At 44.0% G+C, this 21,932-nt stretch overlaps 1 protein-coding gene across 4 annotated transcripts in view; it reads left to right on the top strand.

Moving 5' to 3' along the window:
- The first annotated feature begins 3,486 nt into the window (after positions 1–3,486).
- Positions 3,487–21,932, top strand: part of adcy2a (adenylate cyclase 2a) — a 52,991-nt gene continuing 34,545 nt past the window's right edge. The window contains exons 1-5 of one of the 4 annotated variants that reach the window (XM_076012502.1): positions 3,487–3,595; positions 5,948–5,983; positions 6,067–6,098; positions 12,141–12,719; positions 16,392–16,589. In XM_076012502.1, coding sequence (XP_075868617.1) covers positions 3,538–3,595; positions 5,948–5,983; positions 6,067–6,098; positions 12,141–12,719; positions 16,392–16,589 — 903 coding nt within the window. In that variant the 5' untranslated portion in view covers positions 3,487–3,537. Of the gene's footprint in view, positions 3,596–5,855; positions 6,099–12,140; positions 12,720–16,391; positions 16,590–21,932 lie in introns of all 4 variants that reach the window. The other 3 variants (XM_076012504.1, XM_076012505.1, XM_076012503.1) reach the window with 3 other exon arrangements.

Here is a 21,932-nt window from a genome sequence, read left to right as displayed (position 1 = left end):
GTTACTGTTTACTCTCATTCATAGCCATTTACAGTATAGGTTTATGGTGTTTCTTGTGAACGTTTGCCTTTGCAAATATGTAGACACCAGTTGGAGAAACAGTTTGAAAACATAAAAAAAAAAAACAACTAGCAATATTCTATCTTGTTTAAAACATGAAGCATTATTGGTGCGTGATTGTGTGTTTCCAGCTAAATTATACAATAGTATATAAAAAAAAAACACATGTCGAAGGCATCTTTATCAGCCCTGGAGGACAATTAGTTGCACAGCAGCCCGAAGGCATTGACAGCTACAACGATGTGATCGAAAGACGTTACACGCCGTTATTATGAAGAACAATGGATGGGGGAACAAATGGCTTCTTGACTCTCTTTGTCCTGCAACATGGCAGGTTGGATCTGCAGCGTGACAAGAGCAATTGAGGCTCAATAGGTGGTTGCGGTCAGATTAGATGGATCGAGGTTTGCGACGTGATAGGACCACGCACGACATGCGTGGGAAGCCCGACCACATTTAAATGGAGGTCAGCACTTCTTTATTCTATTATCCTGATTTACATAAATCACCAAAGCTTGGGCAGGTAATTTGTACTCCCGTCGGATGCACTGACACTCAAAGTCGCACAAAGTTTGATGCCCAATATTGTCTAAATGTAGTTCCATTTGTGGTCTATTGGGGAAATCCATCAAGTTCATTTCCTGCTACATTATGCATCCGCTTTGTGGTCCTTCTTGGTGAGCAGTATTTTTTTTTTTTTTTTTCCTAAGAGACTTCAGTTAATCACAGTCAAGCATAGACATACAACTATCTGGGAGCTCACAGACATTAGGGAAGCTGGCACGGAAAGGCTGAATGGAGCAACTGCATACCTCTCCATCTTTCCATGTGATAACATGGAAAGGAATAGGCAACCACCTGAGCACAACACATCTCATTTGGCGAATAGGGATCAATTATCAAAGAAATTGCGATAATTGAGTGAAACATCATTAAGGTGGAGGGTCTCCGGCGGCTGAGGGCTTAAAAGCAGCGGGGGGGGATGGCAAGTCACACCAGCCAGAATTAGCAAGACGTCTGAGAATTGCAAATTCTCACTTAATTAAATGCATTTTGCGGCCTTCCGTAAAAAACACAGATGGCTCCTTGAATAATAAATCTGCAGGGAAAAACGTCCTTTAAGACTTAAGGAGCAACTGAAGGGAAACGTCACAGGCTGGATACTAATAGCGGGTTTTTACAACAAGCAACTGAAGACAGTCTGATTGTGTTTGGTTCTCAGACATTCTCTCCAGCTCTTTTGTCATTAGAGGACTTTGGTGAGTCGGAATTGTTACATTTTTGTTCTATGTACAAATAATTCAAATGACAAAACCAATTGTAATAGAAGTGAAATTCAGAGGTAAATGGGAAGTGCCTATTGTTGTTTCATACCCAGACAAAGGTCTTTATTGTATAATAATACACAGAATATCTTTTAGCATTTGATACGGTTCAGCATTAGTTTATTTATACATCTAGCTGTACGCGCACACTGCCAGACTCGTAACAATTGGCAGGCGTCTGTTAAGTGGCTGCTCTGCTCACACTGTAAACAAACAGCAAACACTCTCATCCTGAGTGCATCAAAAGCTGGCGCCCATTCTTCAGGATTAAAACCACTGAGGCCATTATATTAGCGGAGCGAGGGCACTGCACATCCATTCATGCCACTAAGTGTCTCTCTCTCTCTCTCTCTCTCTCTCTCTCTCTCTCTCTCTCTCTCACACACACACACACACACACACACACACACACACACACCAGCATAATCTCACAATAGACAAACATTTACACAGGATTCTGTGTATATGTTCATTTTCAGGCAGATCAGCACCAGGCTTCTTTAACAGCGGGTTAATATTGACAAGGACGTTGGGTTTTGGTTCACCACTCAGCACTGCTCAGAAAGCAACACATAAGCTGCAGATGGTATAATGTGTTGTCACAGTGTTGCAGGCTGCATCCTTATCAGAACGCAAGGTCTCGCATAAGATTAAAGGCATCATAGTGTGAAATAGAAACGGCTGTGTGACAGTATTTGAGCTTGACAACTGGGCTGAGATGGGCCAGAGTGTCAGGTAAATTGACTGTTGGGTAGTGTTGCCAACTTTCATTCAGAAAAATAAAGGAGTCATAACTTGGAAGTAGGGTTTCAAAAAAGTATATGGTCCTCATAGTTTGAACTGCTTTGTTTCCAGTAGACATTAGAAATAAGCCAAATGTTTAAATTGGATTGAAATCTTTAAATTAAACATATTTTTACACAACAAACAATAAAGTTCAGGATGGATGGCTTTTTTTTTTTTATTTTATTTCTACTAAGGAATTAAATCAACAGAGCTGAAAAGAACAAGCGACTGGGATTCATAGCCTACTCTACGCAGCCAGTGCGCAGTTGTTGAGAATGGGTTGCGCAATGGTATTGGCCGCAGCGACGTAGATTACGGTTTTGAACGCAAACTCACTGGAAACGAACGTGAGTTTACATGCAAAATAAGTTTACGTTTAAGACAACCTAGAAACAGCGCCCGTATCGATTTAAAACGGGGCGCACCATTTCATTGTCAAGTACGGGACAAGTCTATATTTTAAGGGAAGATTGGCAACTGCTGTGGGGAGACGAAAAGGCTCCGTGCAGGGATGATGTGGGTATGTGTGTTTGGGGAGGGGACGGGAGGGAACTGATTCCTCAATAGGTAGTCCTCAGTGTCAGTGGAGCGGAGCTTTTTTGTGACGGCCGGTGGACAGCTTTTAATTGTTTCATTGTCCTGTCTGTGTCACTCACTGTGAGGCGGCTGATTAAAAAAAGATTAAAAAAAAAAATGAATATACGGCATCTCTCATCAAGCCACTGACTGCGGGTGATAAGATAGGAAAAGTGCGTAGAGTATGTTATGTCCAATGACACGCGGATAACGGCTGTGTGCTCACTGAACTTTATTCAAAACTGCAGCTATTTCAGTGCACGTGTTCGCCTGCTTGGGCAGTGACGTCACGCCCCTCGTGACCCTGCCCTGTGGCTTAAAGCCATACGTCACAGTGTACACACGCCCCTTCCCTGCTCCCGACATTCGACGCTTTCAGCGCCAAACTTAAACGCTAACAACTTAATAAACATTATCAGTCGTGGGGAAAAAGTGTACGACAAACCGTCAATGATAGCCACAACGCGAGTTACGTACGGTGAGACTTCAACTTCTTTGTATGGTAAAAATTAATTGGAATTAATTATGGAGTTAAAAATAAATGTTAGCAAGTAGTTAACGTCTGTCCCAGTTTGTGAAAGGCAATGCTGATTAATTGCGTTCCAGTTTTGTTTGTGTTCACTTTGATTTGTGTTTGTAAGGCACTTGTGCAACTTAAAATTAAAATGACAGTTTCTAACGACGCGACCTGTCTGCATTACCTTGTCTTTTAAAGCTTTGTGGTTGTGTGTCGTCACCAGGCAAGGAGAGCCCTCCGTGATGTCACGATGGGCGGCACATATGGGAAGGAATGGGCAAAGCGGAACAAGCAGCACACAGGTATATGGATGGATTTTTGACATTTCTGGGTAGGCGGCAGCCAGGATAGAGACACATGTTTGAAAACATTGGTGAAGTGAATCTTTGCATAATATTGAGCAGAAGGTGTGTGTGTGTGTGTGTGTGTGTGTGTGTGTGTGTGTGTGTGTGTGTGTGTGTGTGTGTGTGTGTTTGAAGGAACACCTCAGGATGAACCTAGCACTTGTGCTTTAAAGGAGGGCCACCAAACGCTCTTACATTATTTTTTATAAACCTTGGCATCAGATTTAATGTGGAAAAATCTTGCTAATGGAAGACTGTTTTAATTTATTCGCTCCATTCAGACGCTCTAATGGTTTCGGGCCTGCGTTAAGTATACAAGTACAACATGCTTACGTGGTCCTTGATGTCTGCCAGTTTTCGCAATAGTAATGCAAAGAAAACAGCCAAGTATAAAGTTTGAATTTACTCTTGGTGTTAGGAACAAGACCAAGGCTTAAACTAGGTGGCACAGTAGTGCTGTGGTTGGTGCTGTGGCCTCAGAGTAAAAAAAAAGAAAAAAAAAAGACCTGGGTTGGAATCCCTAGCTGCCCACCAAGGATCATTCTTTATGGAGTGTACATATCCTAAACACTTCCCCAGTGTTCTCGTGGGTTTCCCTCAGCCGCCCTGGTTTCCTTCCACCATCAGAAACATGTTAGACACTTTTCAGCTTTTCCTTTTTTGCTGAATAAATGTTACACTCACTATTTTTGGGGTTTATAACTCAAAAATATACAGCAAAACCACAGTGAGTAGTGTTGACACCAACGTGTTCAGGATCTCGACTGCTCAGGTTTCTAAAATAGACCATTTTGACATTTTTCATTCAGTTTTCACTATTTGCCTGAAACTCTGCTTGTGCTTTCATTCATCTGATCTGATCTGAAGCTGACCTCGCTCAGACTCAGACAGGCACAACTGCCATGTGATTTGATGCTTCTGCTTGACCCACGTCTCCGATAAAGCCGCGGTGCGCCAAATCAAACTATAAATAAATGTTGCCAAGGCAACAGGCTTATCACAGGTGACAAGCACAGGATTCTGCATGTTTGTGTCTGATAAGAAAACTGTTGCTTTTGAGAGAAGACAGTCTCCTGTCAACCACACAGAGGGAGAGTGAGAGAGTTGTAGATTGATTTTTTTTGGGAGCCACACTGTCCAAAAAAAAAACAAGCACACGTTGCTACTGCCTTTACTTCGCTGAGCATCCATAAGCGCAAACAAGCCGTACTGCCTGCCAGTGGAAATGCGGTTGGAGCAGGTCGGGAATCGATACGTAGAAAGCATCAGATCCCACAATGTGTCTGCTGTCTGCTGGGTCGTAATGGACTTTGGCTCTCATGTACACAAACACAGGCCGACATATGGCAGCCCCACTGATAAGTACACTACAGATGACAGAAAACACCAGGCCAGGTTGATGTCATCCCCCAGTCTGGTCCCCAGTTGAATCCCCAGCAGCTGTGCATGAGTGCAATCAGTCCGAAGTAGAATCAAAACGGGAGAAAAAGGAGCGCAAGTGGTTTATCTGAGACACCCGATAAAAGTTTTGTTGTTGCCTGGAAAACAGACACCAGGAAATGTTTGTAAAGGGGAAGCTTGTTTACAGTCAATTTAAGAAGTCCATTACTTTCAAAAGTTCCAAATCAGACTTTTTTATGGCCAGTTGTGTTGAGCAGATTGCCACTCAAATACAGACACTTCCAATACCAAGTGTGTCCATTTCGAAGATTGATTCTTTACATGTGTGTGTGTGTGTGTGTGTGTGTGTGTGTCTGCTCCCCATTAGTTGGCTGAAACTACATTTAATTTATTTTGTGGACTAAAGCAAGACATCAAAGGAGCCTGATTTAGTCATCTAAGGCTTTTTGCAGAGGACACACTTTTGCAAGTTATACAGAACTATTTGTAATATGAAAGCACTTGACTGTGCATTAATCCTTATTTCATCAACTGTTTTTTAGCATATTGTTTTTTTTGTAATTTTTGAAATAGATAGATAGATAGATAGATAGATAGATAGATAGATAGATGGATAGATAGATATTTTATTCATCCCTACAAGGAAATCCATATTTGGTTCTTACTAAATATTGAAAAATTACTTCCTTGGGTAATTCTTTCATGTGTTTCACCTGTACCTTGTCGTCTCCTGTGCCGGGCTTTGTTAAACGTTGCAGCAATTCCTGTATTTTGTGCATGACCCGAGTGTATTGTTTTCTCTGAGTCTAACCTTCGCTCGAACCCTCCTAACTGCCTGTTACCCAGATGCTGCCCGTTTTGCCCATGGACTCAGTGGACAGGATGAGCCACACTAGACGAAACCTCACATTTCAAAGCAACTGCCACTGTGTCTACAGGCTGTTCCTTCTCAACATGGCCGCAGTGGAAGAAAGGTGTGTCACCTTTGCCTGAGCTCAATGCAGTGCATGTCAAAATTGAATGGAGCGAAATGATAGTGGCTGTGATCATTTCACAGCTGTTCCCATTCTGTCAAGACGACACTTGAAGGTGCGAACACACACACACACATACACACACGCATGCACAGACACAGACACATGCATGTTCGTTTCCTAGTTGTCATCCCATTTCAAAGCGAGGTAGATAAATGTAATATTTCAAGTAATATTTGATGTTTTATGACATTCACCGAGACCAAATTGGAAATCAGTTAAGCCTCGGTTTAGTCGTTTGGGGTAAATTATGGCATTGCGGTTCTTTGTCGAGGTAGACTGCGTTGCATTTTTCTGAAATGTGAATGAAAGATTTTCTTTCCAACCTTCTCCCTGAGTCCATTGAGAGACTGTGAATAATTGAAGTCCGTTTCAAAGCAAAACGCTGTGCAGATTATTGCAGCGGCGCAGGGGAAAAACGCAGCATCAACCAGCTGTTTTTCCATTCTTTCTTCTTCCTGCTCTGAATTTAAAAACATCATGCCTATTTTGCTCTACGGTACACAACAGTGTTGCCACGTTACATCAATATGGTGGCGATCGGGGCGGGGTGGTGGTTGTCTCTTCATCAGTGCCTCTCTTTTTATTTTCTTCCTGTTAATACGCAGTCCTTTCGCCTTTAAGACACAAAGCGTCAATCTGAGTATTTCCTTTTGTTTGATTGCTTGTTTGTTTGGTTAACCTTCAGTTCTTTGAAGGCCAAATATGAAAGTGGGGAGTAGGGAAGGGCATTTATTAGTGTCATTACTCACAAATTTGTACAACAAAACTGTGAGGTCGGCATGGAGAAACGTTCTGAACCTTCCTGTGGTGAGACCACAGAGCTGAACACTGCGCCACCGTGCTGCACGAGAAGGTTTGCGAAAACAATATTAAATGTTCGGTCAGGAAGCTTCAGCCTGCTGGGAAAAGTGGAAAAAAAAATGTTGCATCAAAAACCTATGATTTGCAATGACTAATGGATTAAAAAAAGAGGGGAAATGCGGCGAGCACACCCACCATTCGGCCACTGCCGCGTCTGAAAAGAAAAGACTCATCGCGCTGTTTGGCGTCTTTCACATTTAGCAAGTGAGGAAGTAAAGTAAACAGACCCTCCCCAGGAGTAAAAAGCTGACTCATCGTAAAGGCCACGCTTCTTCAGAAAAGTTTCAAATGTCCTACCCTTCCCCCCCCCACCCCCCTAACGCCTATAGTTCCACGCCATAGATTTTCCTGGAACACAGTGGATTGATCATTGTCGGCCGTGATTGCTCCATCGACAGTTAGAAGCTTTTTGTCAATAAATCAAGATCAATCACTTTTTATGGGCCCCAGGAATACGCCTGTGTGCGCACCGACGTGCAGGTGGTTTACATAAAATGCACACGCAGTGGGCCCGTGGAAGTGCTCCCCTCTTATCTTGACCTCCACTTAACCCAGAGCGGGTCAATATGTGCGAGCTGCTTCGCTGCTTCTTGTGCACGCTTCATCTAACCGCCTGTTGCTGCCCCGCTAGTCTATTTTAGTCATTGCCTTTGTCACCTTTGTCCACAAGTGAATAAACACCGCCACATGTTTTAGTGTCAATATTGCTGAATGGTGGCCTTGAGTGACAAATCTGTTGCATAGATGGATTATAATTCTTCATTTCTGACAATGAAAGGTTGGCTTATTTGGAAATATTTTATGTTCCGTCTTATTTCCCCCCCTCATTTTTTTTTTTAGACTAAATTTGTGTTAATATGTTCACGCATATGTGATTTTGGAAAGACGAAGGCTGATGTTGGGTGGTCAAGACCAAATTCAGTTACTGAACTGGGCATAAAGTGCATGTTGAGCATGAATAGCTCTCTCATTCTTAGTACATTCATAGTACAGACTATTTGTACTATTTGCGAAGGTCAATTCAAAGAGGGACCAGAAAATTTGAACCACAAACCCTCAGAATCAGTTACGCTAATGTTTGTTCAAGGAGCTATACAGTCTATATATAAAAAAAATATTTGATCGAAAGTTGCCGGCAGCACACAACCACTTTACTCCCTCGCACATTCTCACATTCTCAATCATGAAGCAATAAAAACAAAATGAGGAGAAATTGAGAAGGTGGATGAAGCGGACAGAGCATAGCGTATAGAAAAGTGAGTGGGTGGCGAGGCAGCTTATATGATGGAGCAGAGAACAGGTTGCAGACTGTGTATGGCGCTAAGCTAGCCTAACGGCACGTGAAAGTGGGGTGAGCGAGGACTGGGAGGGCAAGACGGAAGGTTACAAAAGAAAGGCCGTGCCACGCCGCCCGTGGCGTGAGGATGAAAAGGACGCAGCCAATTTAAAGTCGTAAAGGTATACAGCAGCTGAAGTTCAGGGAGTGGAGGTGAGATGATGAAAGCCCATTCTGGGTGCGGGAAGAGGAGGGACATTAAAGGTCAGGTTTTAGAGAGGCAGCCGGCTGGTGGAGAATCAGACCAAATAACGTGTGAGCATAAAATGAAGGGTGAAAAAAATAGAAACTGAGGCGGGTGGAGAGAAAGGGTGCTCCAGCATACCGTTATTTCCCATTGAGCCCGGCATGGGTTGCGTGAGAAAGGAACACGCGTTTGTGCTCATATGGAGGTTGGACTTTGAAATCTGTCTTGGGTTCCGTCAGAGAAGGAAGCAAAAATGTGCGATAGAGATTTGCATAAGTCATAAGCCTTGCAATCAGATAAGATAAAGCAGCAAAGAGCCAAGAAATGAGGTCTTTGTACGAACAGAGACAATTACACGATCGGACGGAAGCAAATGTAGGAGATAAAATGATTGCCACAAATTGCAGTAATTGAACAGATGGTAATGATTTAATGATTTATGGCTCGTAAGGTGAATTTGTCTTTCATCTCCGTTTTGCATATCGGTGCAAAAGTTTTTTGGGGGGGCAGGCCAGGAACTTTGCACGAGCAACTATAGTTCTAATTTATTTTAGACGCCTGACAAATTAATCGGATGTTTTGTGTGCTTTTGCTAGTTGCTGAAAACTCACGCATCCATGTTGAAAAGCTGAGTTCTGAAGCATTTTTAACCAAACGCTGATCAGTTTTTCAGGAACTGATTTCACTCTTGCAAGGCAGCCTTAAAAATCCACCTAGAAGAACAATAACAGCTGCTGCCAACAAGATGAGAGTGACGTCGCAAAAGTAAAAAGGTATTAATTGTAAAATTGTATTGATTTTCACGTTTAAAAAAGATCAGTGAGGCAGTAAAGGTTTCACTCAGTTGAAATGACATTTTTTGCAAGATATATATGAATTGGCAAATAGTTTTGTTGAAGCTTCTTTGATGATGATGAGGGTGAGGCTGATGATGATGATGCGCAACCTTCTGTCGCTCCTCGCACCAATAGGATGCCTGCAGCTGTTGAAAAAGGAAAATGACAGTACCAAAATGAGCCTCAGTGGTTCACTTTGAATGTGGTCAAAGAAGTTCTGTTTGTTTGTCTACTGAAATACAGTTTGAACTCTCTCAAGGTTGGATAATCCCCTTTTTTTCAATGCACGTCCAAAACCAAAGATGTTTATTTTCAGCAAACAACAACATTGTGTTAACACAGTTTGAAAAAAAAAAAAAAAAAAAAACATAGCAGCAATGCCGTTCCATCTATCCAAGAGTCCAGGTGATCCTTTTGAGCCAAAAGTATCAGTGGAACGGCTCTGACACACTAAATGGAACAAGACCTCATATTGCACCTTGACGTAGCCATCGCTCTCTCTGCCCTTTTCAATCAACCCTCCATTCCCCACGTCTTCTTTTCCCCAGGCCATCTCCTTTCTCATTCCCTCATCAGCTACCCGGAGTATATAGCAGTCTACTTGCACTCGTTGTGTCAGCTGGCGTTGCGTGCCTTTGTTGAGGTTTCCGGCATTATTTCACTCTAATAAGCCGCCTGATCTGATCTTGCCTGCCCGTCCTTTGGATTTTGGATTATCCGCCTCTGTCTTTGGATTTATTTGCCTCTGCGGTCTGCAATTCTGTATTTTGACCTTTCACTGAATCAAGCAAGTAAACAGAAAGTTCCCTTGTTGGTCTCAGCGGCTCATTGGCTGCGTTTCCATTAAAGTTTTTCACAAAATAAAACTGATATTTCTAAAATTTGTTTCCATTGAATGGTGTGAAGAGCATAAATTGCAATTTTAGTAAAATCTTGCGGGACGAGATTATCCTCCGTCTAAATGTAACGCGCCGTTTTCACTTGAAGTGAACTGGTCGCGTGACCCCGTACGTCACGTTCGCTGACGTGCAATGCTAAAAAAAAAAAAAAAAGAAGTATTTCCCTGACACTTTTGCGATATACCTCTATATCGATATGTCTGAAAAACCACCTCGTGAGAGCGTAAAAACCTTTTATCGATATTTGAAAGGTTTTTTCGAAGTTTCACCACACTACAGCACGGATCACTACAGAGCTCCAAGTTTTGTATTGGAGTCAGATTTCTGGTCGTCTTAATGGTGAATGAAATGTAAAAGTCCAGTCTAAGAAATAACTTCCTGAGTAAAACTGAAGATGGCCGATGGATTAGTACAAGGTGGTTGGGCAAAACACTGGGAACGGTTTAAGTACAGCATAGATCAATCAGGTTTATGGGTGAAAAAGCTGCCTGCGTGTCCTCTTGAACACAAAACACACTGCATGGGATCAAAGTCAAATTTATGGGATTGTATTGCACATTCAATAGAAATGGACAGCCAGGTGGTTCCATTGACTCTCTGTGTTGCGTTACCACCCCTACTGACAGCTGAGGACACTGTTTCTCTGTTGCAGCTTCCCCATCGATTTAGCAATAAGCCTTAAGCACTGAACAGGAGGACACGTTTCCGGATTAAACTGTCAGGAACCTGGGGTTGAATTCAGAACTTGAGATTGATTTCGGAGCACCTCCTTGGTTTATTGTCGTCAGCGCTGACATGATCTACTTCAACAATCAACACTCAGTGACTCTGAACGAAGAAATTGTGTGAGTCACTGTCTGTTGGAGGAACGAAGTGCGTCATGTGTGGACGTCGTTCTGAGCTTTGTGTTCGGCCAAAGGTCATTGACAAGTGACGTATTTGCTTTGTGGATGCTGAATTGTGCGGAACATTGATTTGTACTCGTGCGTTGGAACGCCAAAAAAATGAAAAAGACGGCAGGACGTTCAATCTGTCACCGAACGCGGTGCTACATCCCCACTCCGCCCTCCTCGCGACCTCCGAAGCCAACAGCCAGCCACTTATCAGGCCCCACAGTGCCGTGTGCACACCTCCCGTACAGAACAGCAAGTTGAATAAAAGCCTTCAACAGGTAGTGAGATGCTTTCTTGTCTTAAAATAGTGTATTGCCAAAATTTCCACAACCATTTCTTTTAATAGTTTCAACCCGTGAGCCAGAGTAATCGTTACCTTCGGCACGGCACTGGTGAGACTAAAAATAAACCCATTCTCCTCCAGCGTCTTGTTATTTTTAATGCTTTGTCCCTGTCAAGTAAGTCTTTTCCGTTTGCTACACACCGTCTGTGTGGCAGATTCCATACAAACCTAACCGAAACTCTGAGTTTTTCTTGCCACCGACTACACGACCTCCTTCCCAGAGGCGCTCATTTGGAACTACATGAAGATCATTTTGCACGACAATGTCATGAAGTCACGATGTATTGCGGGACTGAGTTTTTCCTTAGACTGTCCTATTTTTAACCTTCCTTTAAACCTCCTTCTATTTTTATTCCCATTTCACTTCTGACAGCAAGCGTTTCCAAGAATGTGGCGTCGGTGAGCAGGAAACTAAAAATAACGACGTAAAACTCAAAGTCAGATTCGTGCACTCAGCTTGAGCCTTATTTTTGTTTTCCTCTGTTCCCATGTCCCCCGTTTCCTTCACACCCATCACTCAATTTTTCTTCCCTTTAACGAAATACCTGCGATTTGTGATTGACTCACAAATGTCTCTGCTCTTTCCTCCCTCTCGCGCACTTCTCCCTCTCCCTCCCTCCCTCCCCCTATCCCTTCCCTTCCCTTCCCTTCCCCCCTTCCCCTCCCCTTTCTCCCTGTTCTCCCTCCCCCCTTCATTCCCTCGCGCTTCCCACCCACTTTTTCCTCTCTCACTCTGAAGGGCTCTCAGTCCTGCGAGCTCCCCCCTCTTCATTCACCGCTCCAACATGTTGGCAGGAGGAGGCAGAGGAGGATGCTGCGCTCAACCCTCGGAGCGTTCCTGCCACCTCTGCGGCCAGCGCGCGCTGCCTCTGACTCAGCCCCGGCTCTCGCCTGCCTGCGCCTGAAGGACTTGGGAGCGGAGGCGCAAGAGGAGGAGGGGGGGGAGCCGCGGGACGCGCCGGAGATTAGGAGGTCCCACGCCATGGTGTCCAACAGGAGCTGCCACGGCTGGAAAGTGGAACAAAGCAACTGCACGGCGGCAGCGGCGGAAAGTGTCGGCGCGTCCTCGTCCTCCTTCTCGGCACCCAGGACCATGTGGCAGCAGGCGATCAGGCGGAAGCAGTACATCCTCAACCGGACAGGGGAGTCTAATGAAGGGGATAAAGGTGGAGGAAAGGAGAAGAGCATCAGGTCCCAGGACTGGCTGTACGAATCCTACTACTGTATGAGCCAGCAGCATCCCCTCATTGTTTTCCTGCTGCTCATAGTGATGGGAGCCTGCCTGGCTCTGCTGACTGTGTTCTTTGCATCGGGACTGGTAAGCTGCCCATTCACAACACACGCCCACGCACACATGCACACACACACACAGGCACACACACGCACAATCTGCTGACTTGTGAAACAACAATACAGGGGAGCTCCTCTCTGGCTTTACAGAGTCTCTCTCTCTCTCACACACACGCACACACACACACACACACACACACACACACACACACACACACACACACACACAAATGAGCACACACACTTTTCGAGCACCTAGTCTCCCACTCGGCGTGCGGTCCCCGTCGCAGCACTAATGCGATGAGAGAGGTGAGGGGGCTCGGGCTTCTTGTTTGACCCCCTGGCTGTCTGTGTTCCCTCTGCCCCTCCTGTCTTGAGAGGAGCCTCAAAATGAGGAAAAAGGGTCTGGCAGTCCATCAATTCGCCCACCGCCCTAAAATGAACCCCCCAAACTCTTAAATAACCCAGTCTGATGAGCGACATGTACGGTCAATCGAGGCCATTGATTTTGGAAAGTACGTCAAAAAAGGGCCTCATTATCATAACTCCATCGCACGCTGCAGCAGCGGCAGCAGGAGAGTGCTGCTGGCCCCTGGGTGTCCACTGTACACGCACTTAGTGCAAATTGCAATTTGACGGAGCACAGATACGCAAACAAACCGCAGTGTGCTTTTTCATTTTTCCTTCTTCTCTTTTTTTTTTTTTTTACCCACAATTAATGAGAGCGCTGAGAATAAACGTGCGACGCGGGCGGCGATGAGCTTCGCCCCGCGGTTGACTTGATGCGCCGTAGCACATGACAAGCAGGATGACGAGGTCGGTCACGTCAAGTGAGTAACATCAGCGCCGAGAGGTGCCAGCCCTCCCCGCCGTTCGCCACCCAGTCCTGACGGGGAGTCGTCCCCCCCGCCTAATTAGGCAGCGGTTAAAGTCGTTTTAAGATAACAGCGGCCGATAATCTGCTCGTCGCTCGGAATTAATTCGTCAAAGTGCCGCCGCGATTACAGCTGTTTCGTCAAGCGTTTCGGCAACAGCAGGAACACTTTTTATTTTTCACGTTGCCCTCTTCCCTTCCGTGGCGAAAGATACAGACGCCTCTGTTTGGGTTTGGCTCAGCCGGCAGAGTGTGTGTGTGTGTGTGTGTGTGTGTGTGTGTGTGTGTGTGTGTGTGTGTGTGTGTGTGTGTGTGTGTGTGTGTGTGTGTGTGTGTGTGACCTCCCGTGGCGAGAGCTGGAGTGTTGCTGTGTTTGTCTGAAAAAATAAAGTCACGCACTCTGGCCTCACAACCGGCAAGTACGCCACAAACTAAACGCAGACCTAATGTTCTCCACGCCGCCGCGAACAGTTGGGCCGATTGAATGACCTTTAGTGACATGGCCGCTGCTCTTTCTTTCTTTATTTGTTTTTTTATTTTTTATTTAAATATTTTCCGGCCGGCTGTCCCTTTCTCTTTCCCCGTCACATGCCCGCTGATAACGTGACGTGCCGCTCTCCGCTCCTCCCCCCATCGAGCCCGCCGCGTCTCTCCATCCTCGTATCTATGTCATCTCTCACCTCCCCGTCTTTCCGGCCCTCTTTCCTTTCATCCCAATCCCCCCATCCCTCCACGCCGCTTCGCTGGATGACCTAAATCCTGCGCTTTTTTGGAGCCGTGCTCTGGGCGATGCAAACTCTCTTTGGCTCTCTGTAGCCACACACGCCCCTCCCACCCTTCCGCCTCCGTCCTAGCGCATTCACTGTGCACATTAAGGAAAAGAGGGGGAGAAAAAACAGGGAGGTGGTCTTAACAGTGGGAAAACAGACAGAGGAAGAGGAGAGGAATGATTTCATTTCACACTGACACTGACCATAAAAAGTGTCCCCTGCCGAGTAACATCTGGCAGACTTGAAAACCAAAACAAAAGCGTGCATTACTCTCTTTGAAGATAATTTGACAATATTCCTTTCATTAAAGATAGATCCCGCGGCGCCATTTTTACACATTGTGCGTATTAGGAGTTAAAAATTCATAGGACGATGAGACGCGGCCGTTTGTTCTACTTGCCACAATGTCAGCGAGCCCTCATGTTTATTTCAAGGGAAACACGGCGATCAACACTTACCCGGCGATAAGCCTGCGACGCTGGGCGCTTTTTCTATTCTTTCCGAGTGTGTTTGCGACACCCAGTGGTCCTCGTGTGGGTTTCTGCCGAGTGTCTACCTGTTTCCCCTCTCCCCGACCCGTTTCCAGGCCGTCCTGCACACGGGTGCAGCGGCGAGTGACGGGATGCAACCTGGCAAAGGAGGCGTTTCGCTGCGCCGTCCTCTTACATGCACCTTGAAGCAGCTCTTGAAATTTTTATTGGAACTTTCAGATCCAAGAGTGTTTCAGGAAGGCGGCGAGCAAATCCATTATGGATGCGACTTCGACTTTACTCCCGGTTAACGTTGGGCATTTTTTCATTTTTTTTTAGGTTGTTTTCCATTCGCCCCTGTTCCTTCTGCTTACCCTCCCCCCAATCGTGCTAAAATAACTTCCGCTCCTGCTGTAGGACCTCATTCCAACTTTTGCACGATGGCTTTACGGCAGCTGCATGGTGCGTTGTTTGAGACTTTGCATTTAGATTTTTAAAAGGATCCTTATTATCACCATATTTTTCAATGTTTTTCTGAAAGGTTCTCCTTGTCAAGCTGTAGATGGATAATTCCTGCTGCCCTGAAATCCTTCTCCGAGCAGCTTTATCACATTAGTAAATGACTCTTTGACTCGTACGTCTGGCCATGGCAGTCTAATTTATCCTATAATCCTTTTGTTGCTCTTTGAATAGCCTTTGTTTTGTTATGGCTGTGAAGGAGGTGGAAATGTGAAAGGAGATTCTTGAATTTGTTATAATATATAATAATATGCTCATATCTTTTTCATTTTTGAATGAATTTACAGAACCCATTTTAAAACTGCTTCCAGATGACTATCAAACAAATCTTTATAGACATTTCCAGATAGATTTCTCCTGAAAACATCTTTATACGGCCACATTTTACCTTCTTGGGTAAACGGATGCTTTGCTCCACTTTCCCCAAGTTTGGAAGGTGAATACAGGGAGAGGGCAAACCTTCCTGCTACTGGCCTGGGGTTGGTGTAAGGAAACTGAGAGAGGTTTCAGTGCCTTTTGTGACATCACAAAGGTCGATTGATTTGTTCACCTGCATGCTTTAACAGACACCTTAAAGAGAACCAGCGGAAGATGGACAAATTGGCATTCTCTCATTTTCTCGGGGGTTCATCAACGGGTTAGAATCACGTTACATTGAAGACACACCAGTGGAGAGAAATGTGCATCATGGAACCTTGAAACCTCTTGTGCACACGGCGCGATAATTAATTTGATCTCATCTTAGAATTGGCACCTTGTGTCGAGTAAAGGGATGCATTTGTTGTTGAAGCTGCTCTACTCTGCCTTTACGGCTCTGCAGGCTGACGCGTTTACTGGCCTGAGTTGCTTAGGTTTTATTCAGGATACTAAAACCGACTGACCGAGCTAAAGAAGTGGTATTAAGGTCAGGTTGCATATCGGTCTCACGAGAAGTTGTTGGCTTCCCCAATTTATTTCCTCTCACCTTCTATCTCTCTCTGCTGTGAAGTTCTCTCTCCAGACAGCTATTATGTTATATATCTTGAACGTTCTGCCCATGAAGCTCACTGTCTTCTCTCTTTTTCCAGAACGTCGAGGATCACGTGGCCTTTGTGATCACTGTGCCCACAGCGCTGGCTATCTTCCTGGCCGTTTTTGTACTCGTCTGCATCGAGTCGATCTTCAAGAAGCTTCTGCGGATTTTCTCCCTGGTCATATGGGCCTGCTTGGTTGCCATGGGATACCTTTTTATGTTTTCTGGAGGGATCATCTGTCCATGGGATCAAGTAAGACGCAGCTGTTTCTCTGAGCCCCGTTATCTGGAGATTTGGTGGTTTTAAGATAAAAGACATTCCAAAACGTTGCGTTTTTAGATTCATTTACTCAGAATGTGGGTTCGATCCCTTATGGGTCGTGTTTATCGCTACAAAATATTGGACCCATATGCCTCCCCGCTTGGAACTTTTTATCCCATCAAGGTTTGAACTTGTTGGGTTTGATCACCACATCATTTCCAAGTGCGGCGCCACTGCTGCTCACCACTTCCTCAGGGCAAAGGCCAAATGCTGAGAACAAATTTCACATCCTTCAGCAACTTTGGAACACAGCCTGATTTCTTCACCGCCGTCGTCATTTGTGGCACCGGAGTTCCTGAAAATAGAAAATGAAATTTCTGGTGTAGTGTTGGTTGATCCGTCTAATAGCTGGTGTGCCCTTTTCTGAAGAGGTGGCTAGAGTTCCAGAAATTCACACACTGCTTTCATTGCCTCGCTAAAAATAGACGCCGTTGGAGTGGCGGTCTTTGTGACTCAGTTTATTAACTGCAGCTGTTATTGTTGATTGGCACGTAAGCATTTTCAGCACGTTGAGTACATAATGTGTACTTTTTTATTTCTGATGTGCCTTTTTACAGCTTAATGTCCTATCTTGGGTGTCAGTGGGCGTCTCTGTGTTTACTTTTCTTTACACACATTCTGAGGTAAAGTCACAGTATAATAACATTAGTCTATAGTGAGAAGTTCAGACCGTTTAAAGATGATTTATTTTTCTCATTATCTCATTAACTGTCTTCAAAAGCATTTCCTTCTTTTCTTAACTTATTTGTTGTAAGTATTCTGCTTCTGCCATTGCATTAATGCAAAGCCTTTTCCACTGTTTAGTCATTCTTCAGAGCGGGAGCCTGTCTCCTCCCCATGTCCAGTTTATTTGCAAGGTTGCAAGAGGTACAGCCAATAAAGCATTGGTTTATATTGGACAAAATAAATTGAGAAAATAAATTACCTGGGATGCACTTCGGTACTGAAAGTAATTACTCTAAAAAAAAAAAAGACTTTACTTTGCACTTTCAATATGAACGCAGACACAAAGCCTTTTTTCAAACTTCTACCTCCCTGGATGTGACTGAAATTATGTTCAGCCTGACATACTCATTGTATGACTGCAGTGCAAAATTTCCTTTAAGCAAAATAATACGTCGCTTTCAAATAGCATCCAGCGAAAATGTTATTTTGGCAGGCCAAATATTTGAGTGCATTCCCTCAGAGACAAAGAGATGTATCAATCTCTGCGCTTGGCATCTCAAACAAACACCTTCCATTGCATCAGAGAAGAAGGCAGTACATTAGATTATCTGATTGAGGGATGACGGTGTCATCCAGGAGGAGAACGAAAAATACATTTCAAGCTGTTTTATTAATCAAGCTGCTGGATCAGCAGAGTTGCTAAGCAATTGCTGGGAGGATTTGTGCTCTGGAAACGAAGGTAGAAACAGAGGAAGGCAAACTAAAAGTCAGAGTTAATTAACTGGTCTCCCTCTTACACGTTAAGGAGGTTGCTATGAGGATCCAGGGAGCGTGTGTGCGCCGGGAGCTTGGTGTTAGTGGCGCACTCTCCCACCGGCTCACCTGTCAAATATAGATCTGAGTCGCTACGGGTGGCGGCTGTCCTCTCGTGTCATTCACGTGCCGTTTCTGTTGCTCTTCAGCTAATTAAAATGCCACTGAGCACGGAGCTCAGTTTATATGGATGCCACGGGCATAAAAAGAAAAAAAACAACAATTAAGTTGCTTAGATATGAAATTTGAGCAGTATGGATTCTTAGCTAATTACCGAAAAGTCCCAGTCTGAAGAAAAGAAGACAAATAAATTAGATTTATAACAACACGCCTCAAAAAGTTCATTTCTTCTAAGCTTGCTTACAAACACTCAAAAACAGTGACGTCCCAGCACTCTAATGGAGAAAGGTTCACTTGTCATTATTTAGAAAAATGAGTTTGTTCAATGATTCTAAATCCGACCAAATTCTCAATTCATCGGGGAATACTTTCATTTCACCTCACCTCACTTTTCTCAACATTGCAGCCAGATTCCGTGAGGGTTGGGCTGGTTTTAAAAACAAAGATTGGAAAGAGTTGAAGGCTAATCGGTGAGCCTGGTAGAGGCTAATGATTTTTTGCAATTACTGATCCCTTTAAAGAGGACCACAGTTTTTTGCAAGGAAAATAATTTGTTTTCTGGGGTTTTTTTTTGCTGCTGCACACAGATTCCTTCCCAGCACTATTCATCATTTTATATTGATCTCCAGTCAGGTCATGGGATTCAGTCCTGTTCCTTGAAAATCTCATTAAGCCTGTATTTATTTATTGATCCCTGCAGATAAAAAGCTATGATTTAAGTAATCATCAGGTCACGCACTTACACCATTGTACCATGTTGGATTTATCATCTCAAATATATTACACATGGCAGCTCTGGCTTTCTCTACCATCTTAAGATGGAGCTGACTGCTTTTGCCAAAGTAAAGGATCTTCAATATTTGTCATTATTGACTTTTTCCCCCCTTCTTTTTTCCAGTATTGATGTATGCTTTACTTCCATACAGCACTTCATAACTTATGATACATATAAAATAAAATGACATATGACATATGTTGGATGTTTGTCATTCATCCACAAGTCCAGCGCAGAAACCTCACATTAATAACAGGATCTATTTGCGGAAAAACCCCATGTTTACAGCCTTCCTCCATTTTTTTAAGCTTACTGTTAACACTAGTACTTTGTTGTACATCCACGTTTTGGGAAGGGGACAAAAACAAGGCTGCCATCGATTAGTCTTCGAAGGAAAACAAACGCCTGACTGAGTGTGTCACTAACCTGACAAAAGAGTCCAAAAGATGCAAAAAATGCACCGTATGACATCAGAAAGGGCAGATTGTCTCACCCATGCTCTAACTTAGACTTTCTGTAAAAGGCAGCAAGGATGAGACCGACTAATTTCTGAGGAGTCCACTGACAATCTACAGACGGAATTTTGCATTCATTTGAAACCTTTAAAAACCTTTGCAGAGAGAAATCTGACACAATCATTTCTGCGTGGTTTCACAACAATATATTAAAAAAACACACAAACACTTTCAACAGCACAAGCATTGTTTTCTTTCCAAGAAGCCATGTTTCTATATGACGACCCTGAAACACAACAAGTATATTGTTTTAATACTTTCTTGGCTTTCCCCCCCCAAACATTCAGCTCCCAATGCTGACTATTTCATGCTGAACTAATTAGCAGTTGTCATGGCAGCCTTATGAATGAAATACTGTATGCATTTCAATCTGTTCAGTTTCCGACCATATGAATACAAAAAAAGATCTTTTAATGGACTGTGTGCGTCGGGTTGCAGAGCGTTAGATGGACCTCAGTCTTATTTTTATGTTTATATATTAAGTCTAATAAAAAGTGTCCTGTGTCTTTTTTTGGAAACGGTCTTTAAACAAGATATTGCTCCACACTGCCGCCAGGACTTGTGTTTCCTCTTTAAATTCTGTTAATTACGGTCGACAAAGTCATAAAGCTTCAGTGATCCACAAGCTACCAGCACTGTTTGCTGTTCCACAATGGTAAACAGTCAGCCTTCAAAGCGTCTAATTTTAAATGGACTACCCGGACACTAAAACAAAAGACAGAAAGCCCAAGAGCACTAATGTAGCGCTGAGGTACAGAGGCTAAGACAAGTTGTGGGACGGTCTTCTGTCCTACTTTCATTCTGAGGTAATTGGCTTCAGGTGTCAGCTGACATAATGGACTTTATGCAAATGTTTGGCAAAATAATTGATGTAGGTTAGAAGAGTACCATAAAAAAAAGAAAGGCCCTGAGAAAACTAAGCGAGTCGGCCTCATTCACTGGAACTATAATTTAAGCTTTTTTGCCATGTTTGACTGTTTTCATGTTCCGAAGGTCTCTTAATTCGATTCCATGAAATATCAAGCTGACACTGCCGTGCCGTAACTAGTATATTTATGGCCAAGTGGTCTGGACGTTGGTTCCAATCATCATATTGGAGCACACTTGTCATCACATGACGTCAGGGTGATGCCGGGGGCCAGTAATTGCTATATGACCCATCAGTGGAGACCAAGAACAATTTTCCAATTTCAAGATAATGCAATTTAACTGAGTTAAAATCTGTTGACAAGACAAAGCAAAGACTGCCTGTGATATCGCTTAACGATGTCTCAGGTTTAAAAAGAGGGCGAGATGGTGTGACATGCTGTGTGATGTGGTGTTGTGACTACATAATCACCTCTTTATGTTTTTTTTCTAAGTCCCACACAGTTTAATTTAGAGGCGCGTTCTTCACGGCTCCGGCAGATTTAGACATTATTGGCTCTGCGGCAACAGTTGTAGTGCTTCATAAAAAGCTATTACTGTACAGTGCAATATTTTGCATTGGAAATAACCCCTGCCTTTATTTATTCTTTCTGCTGCATGTCAGTGCGTATTAGTTTTCGCGGGGCCCTGGCACTTAACGCTCCACAGAAAACAGCTCTAAGTCCAGATGGCACTCCATAATTTTTTATTTATTTTTTCAATTGCATTTTCAATCTGGTTCAGCCAAAATAAGTTAAGATTCATATACTGTCTTATGTCTCATATGTGCCCTATGGCCTGGATTGACCTCTTTACATAATCACAATGGTCACATGTTTAATCATTTTTGTGCTGCCCTCCAGAGACCATGAAAGAGCCCCAGATGAGGTCTAAAGAAATTGCACAAGGCTCCAAAATATCTTCCACCACCTTCCCCGCCTGAGTTTGTGCACTTCCTGTTTTCTCACCTGAAATCAATTGGCTCCTTATCTCCTCCCCACAAAGCCCTGTGTGTTTGCTGACAGCGGGGAGACGGGGACTTATCTGTGTGGTCCAGCCTCAACCCCTCGCCGAGAGACGTCTGGACTCTCCTCCACCCCTCCTCTCCCCTCCCCTCCTCTCTCTCGTGCCGTCCAATCCCTGCGTGTCTATCAGTGTGAGACGCGGGCAGATAAAACGGCCTATGTGACTGCATGGCCGTCCTCATTAGGCTTGGGCAGGGAAGAGGTCAAGGAAGGGGAGCCACGGTGAAGGCAGAGGCCCTGCCAGCGCCAGGCTGATGTAGTTTGGATGATGTCAGCTGGTAAAAACAGGGCAGGAAGTGCAGATAGAGGGACAGGCTGATAAAGGGCAGGGGAAGAGCCAGATATAGCAGGATAACAGCAGAAAACAATAGTAGTTCATTTGCTGCAATTACAAAATGTCCTTTATTTTTGGAGGATTACAGCGATACATTCACAATCACCTAATTCTCATCGC

The sequence above is a fragment of the Nelusetta ayraudi genome, unplaced genomic scaffold, assembly GCF_046127955.1.
Source record: "Nelusetta ayraudi isolate G7.1 ecotype Tasmania unplaced genomic scaffold, CSIRO-AGI_Nayr_v1 ptg000136l, whole genome shotgun sequence".
Taxonomy (NCBI): domain Eukaryota; kingdom Metazoa; phylum Chordata; class Actinopteri; order Tetraodontiformes; family Monacanthidae; genus Nelusetta; species Nelusetta ayraudi.
The sequence above is the reverse complement of the archived record's forward strand: the minus strand, read 5'-3'. Positions and strand labels throughout refer to the sequence as shown.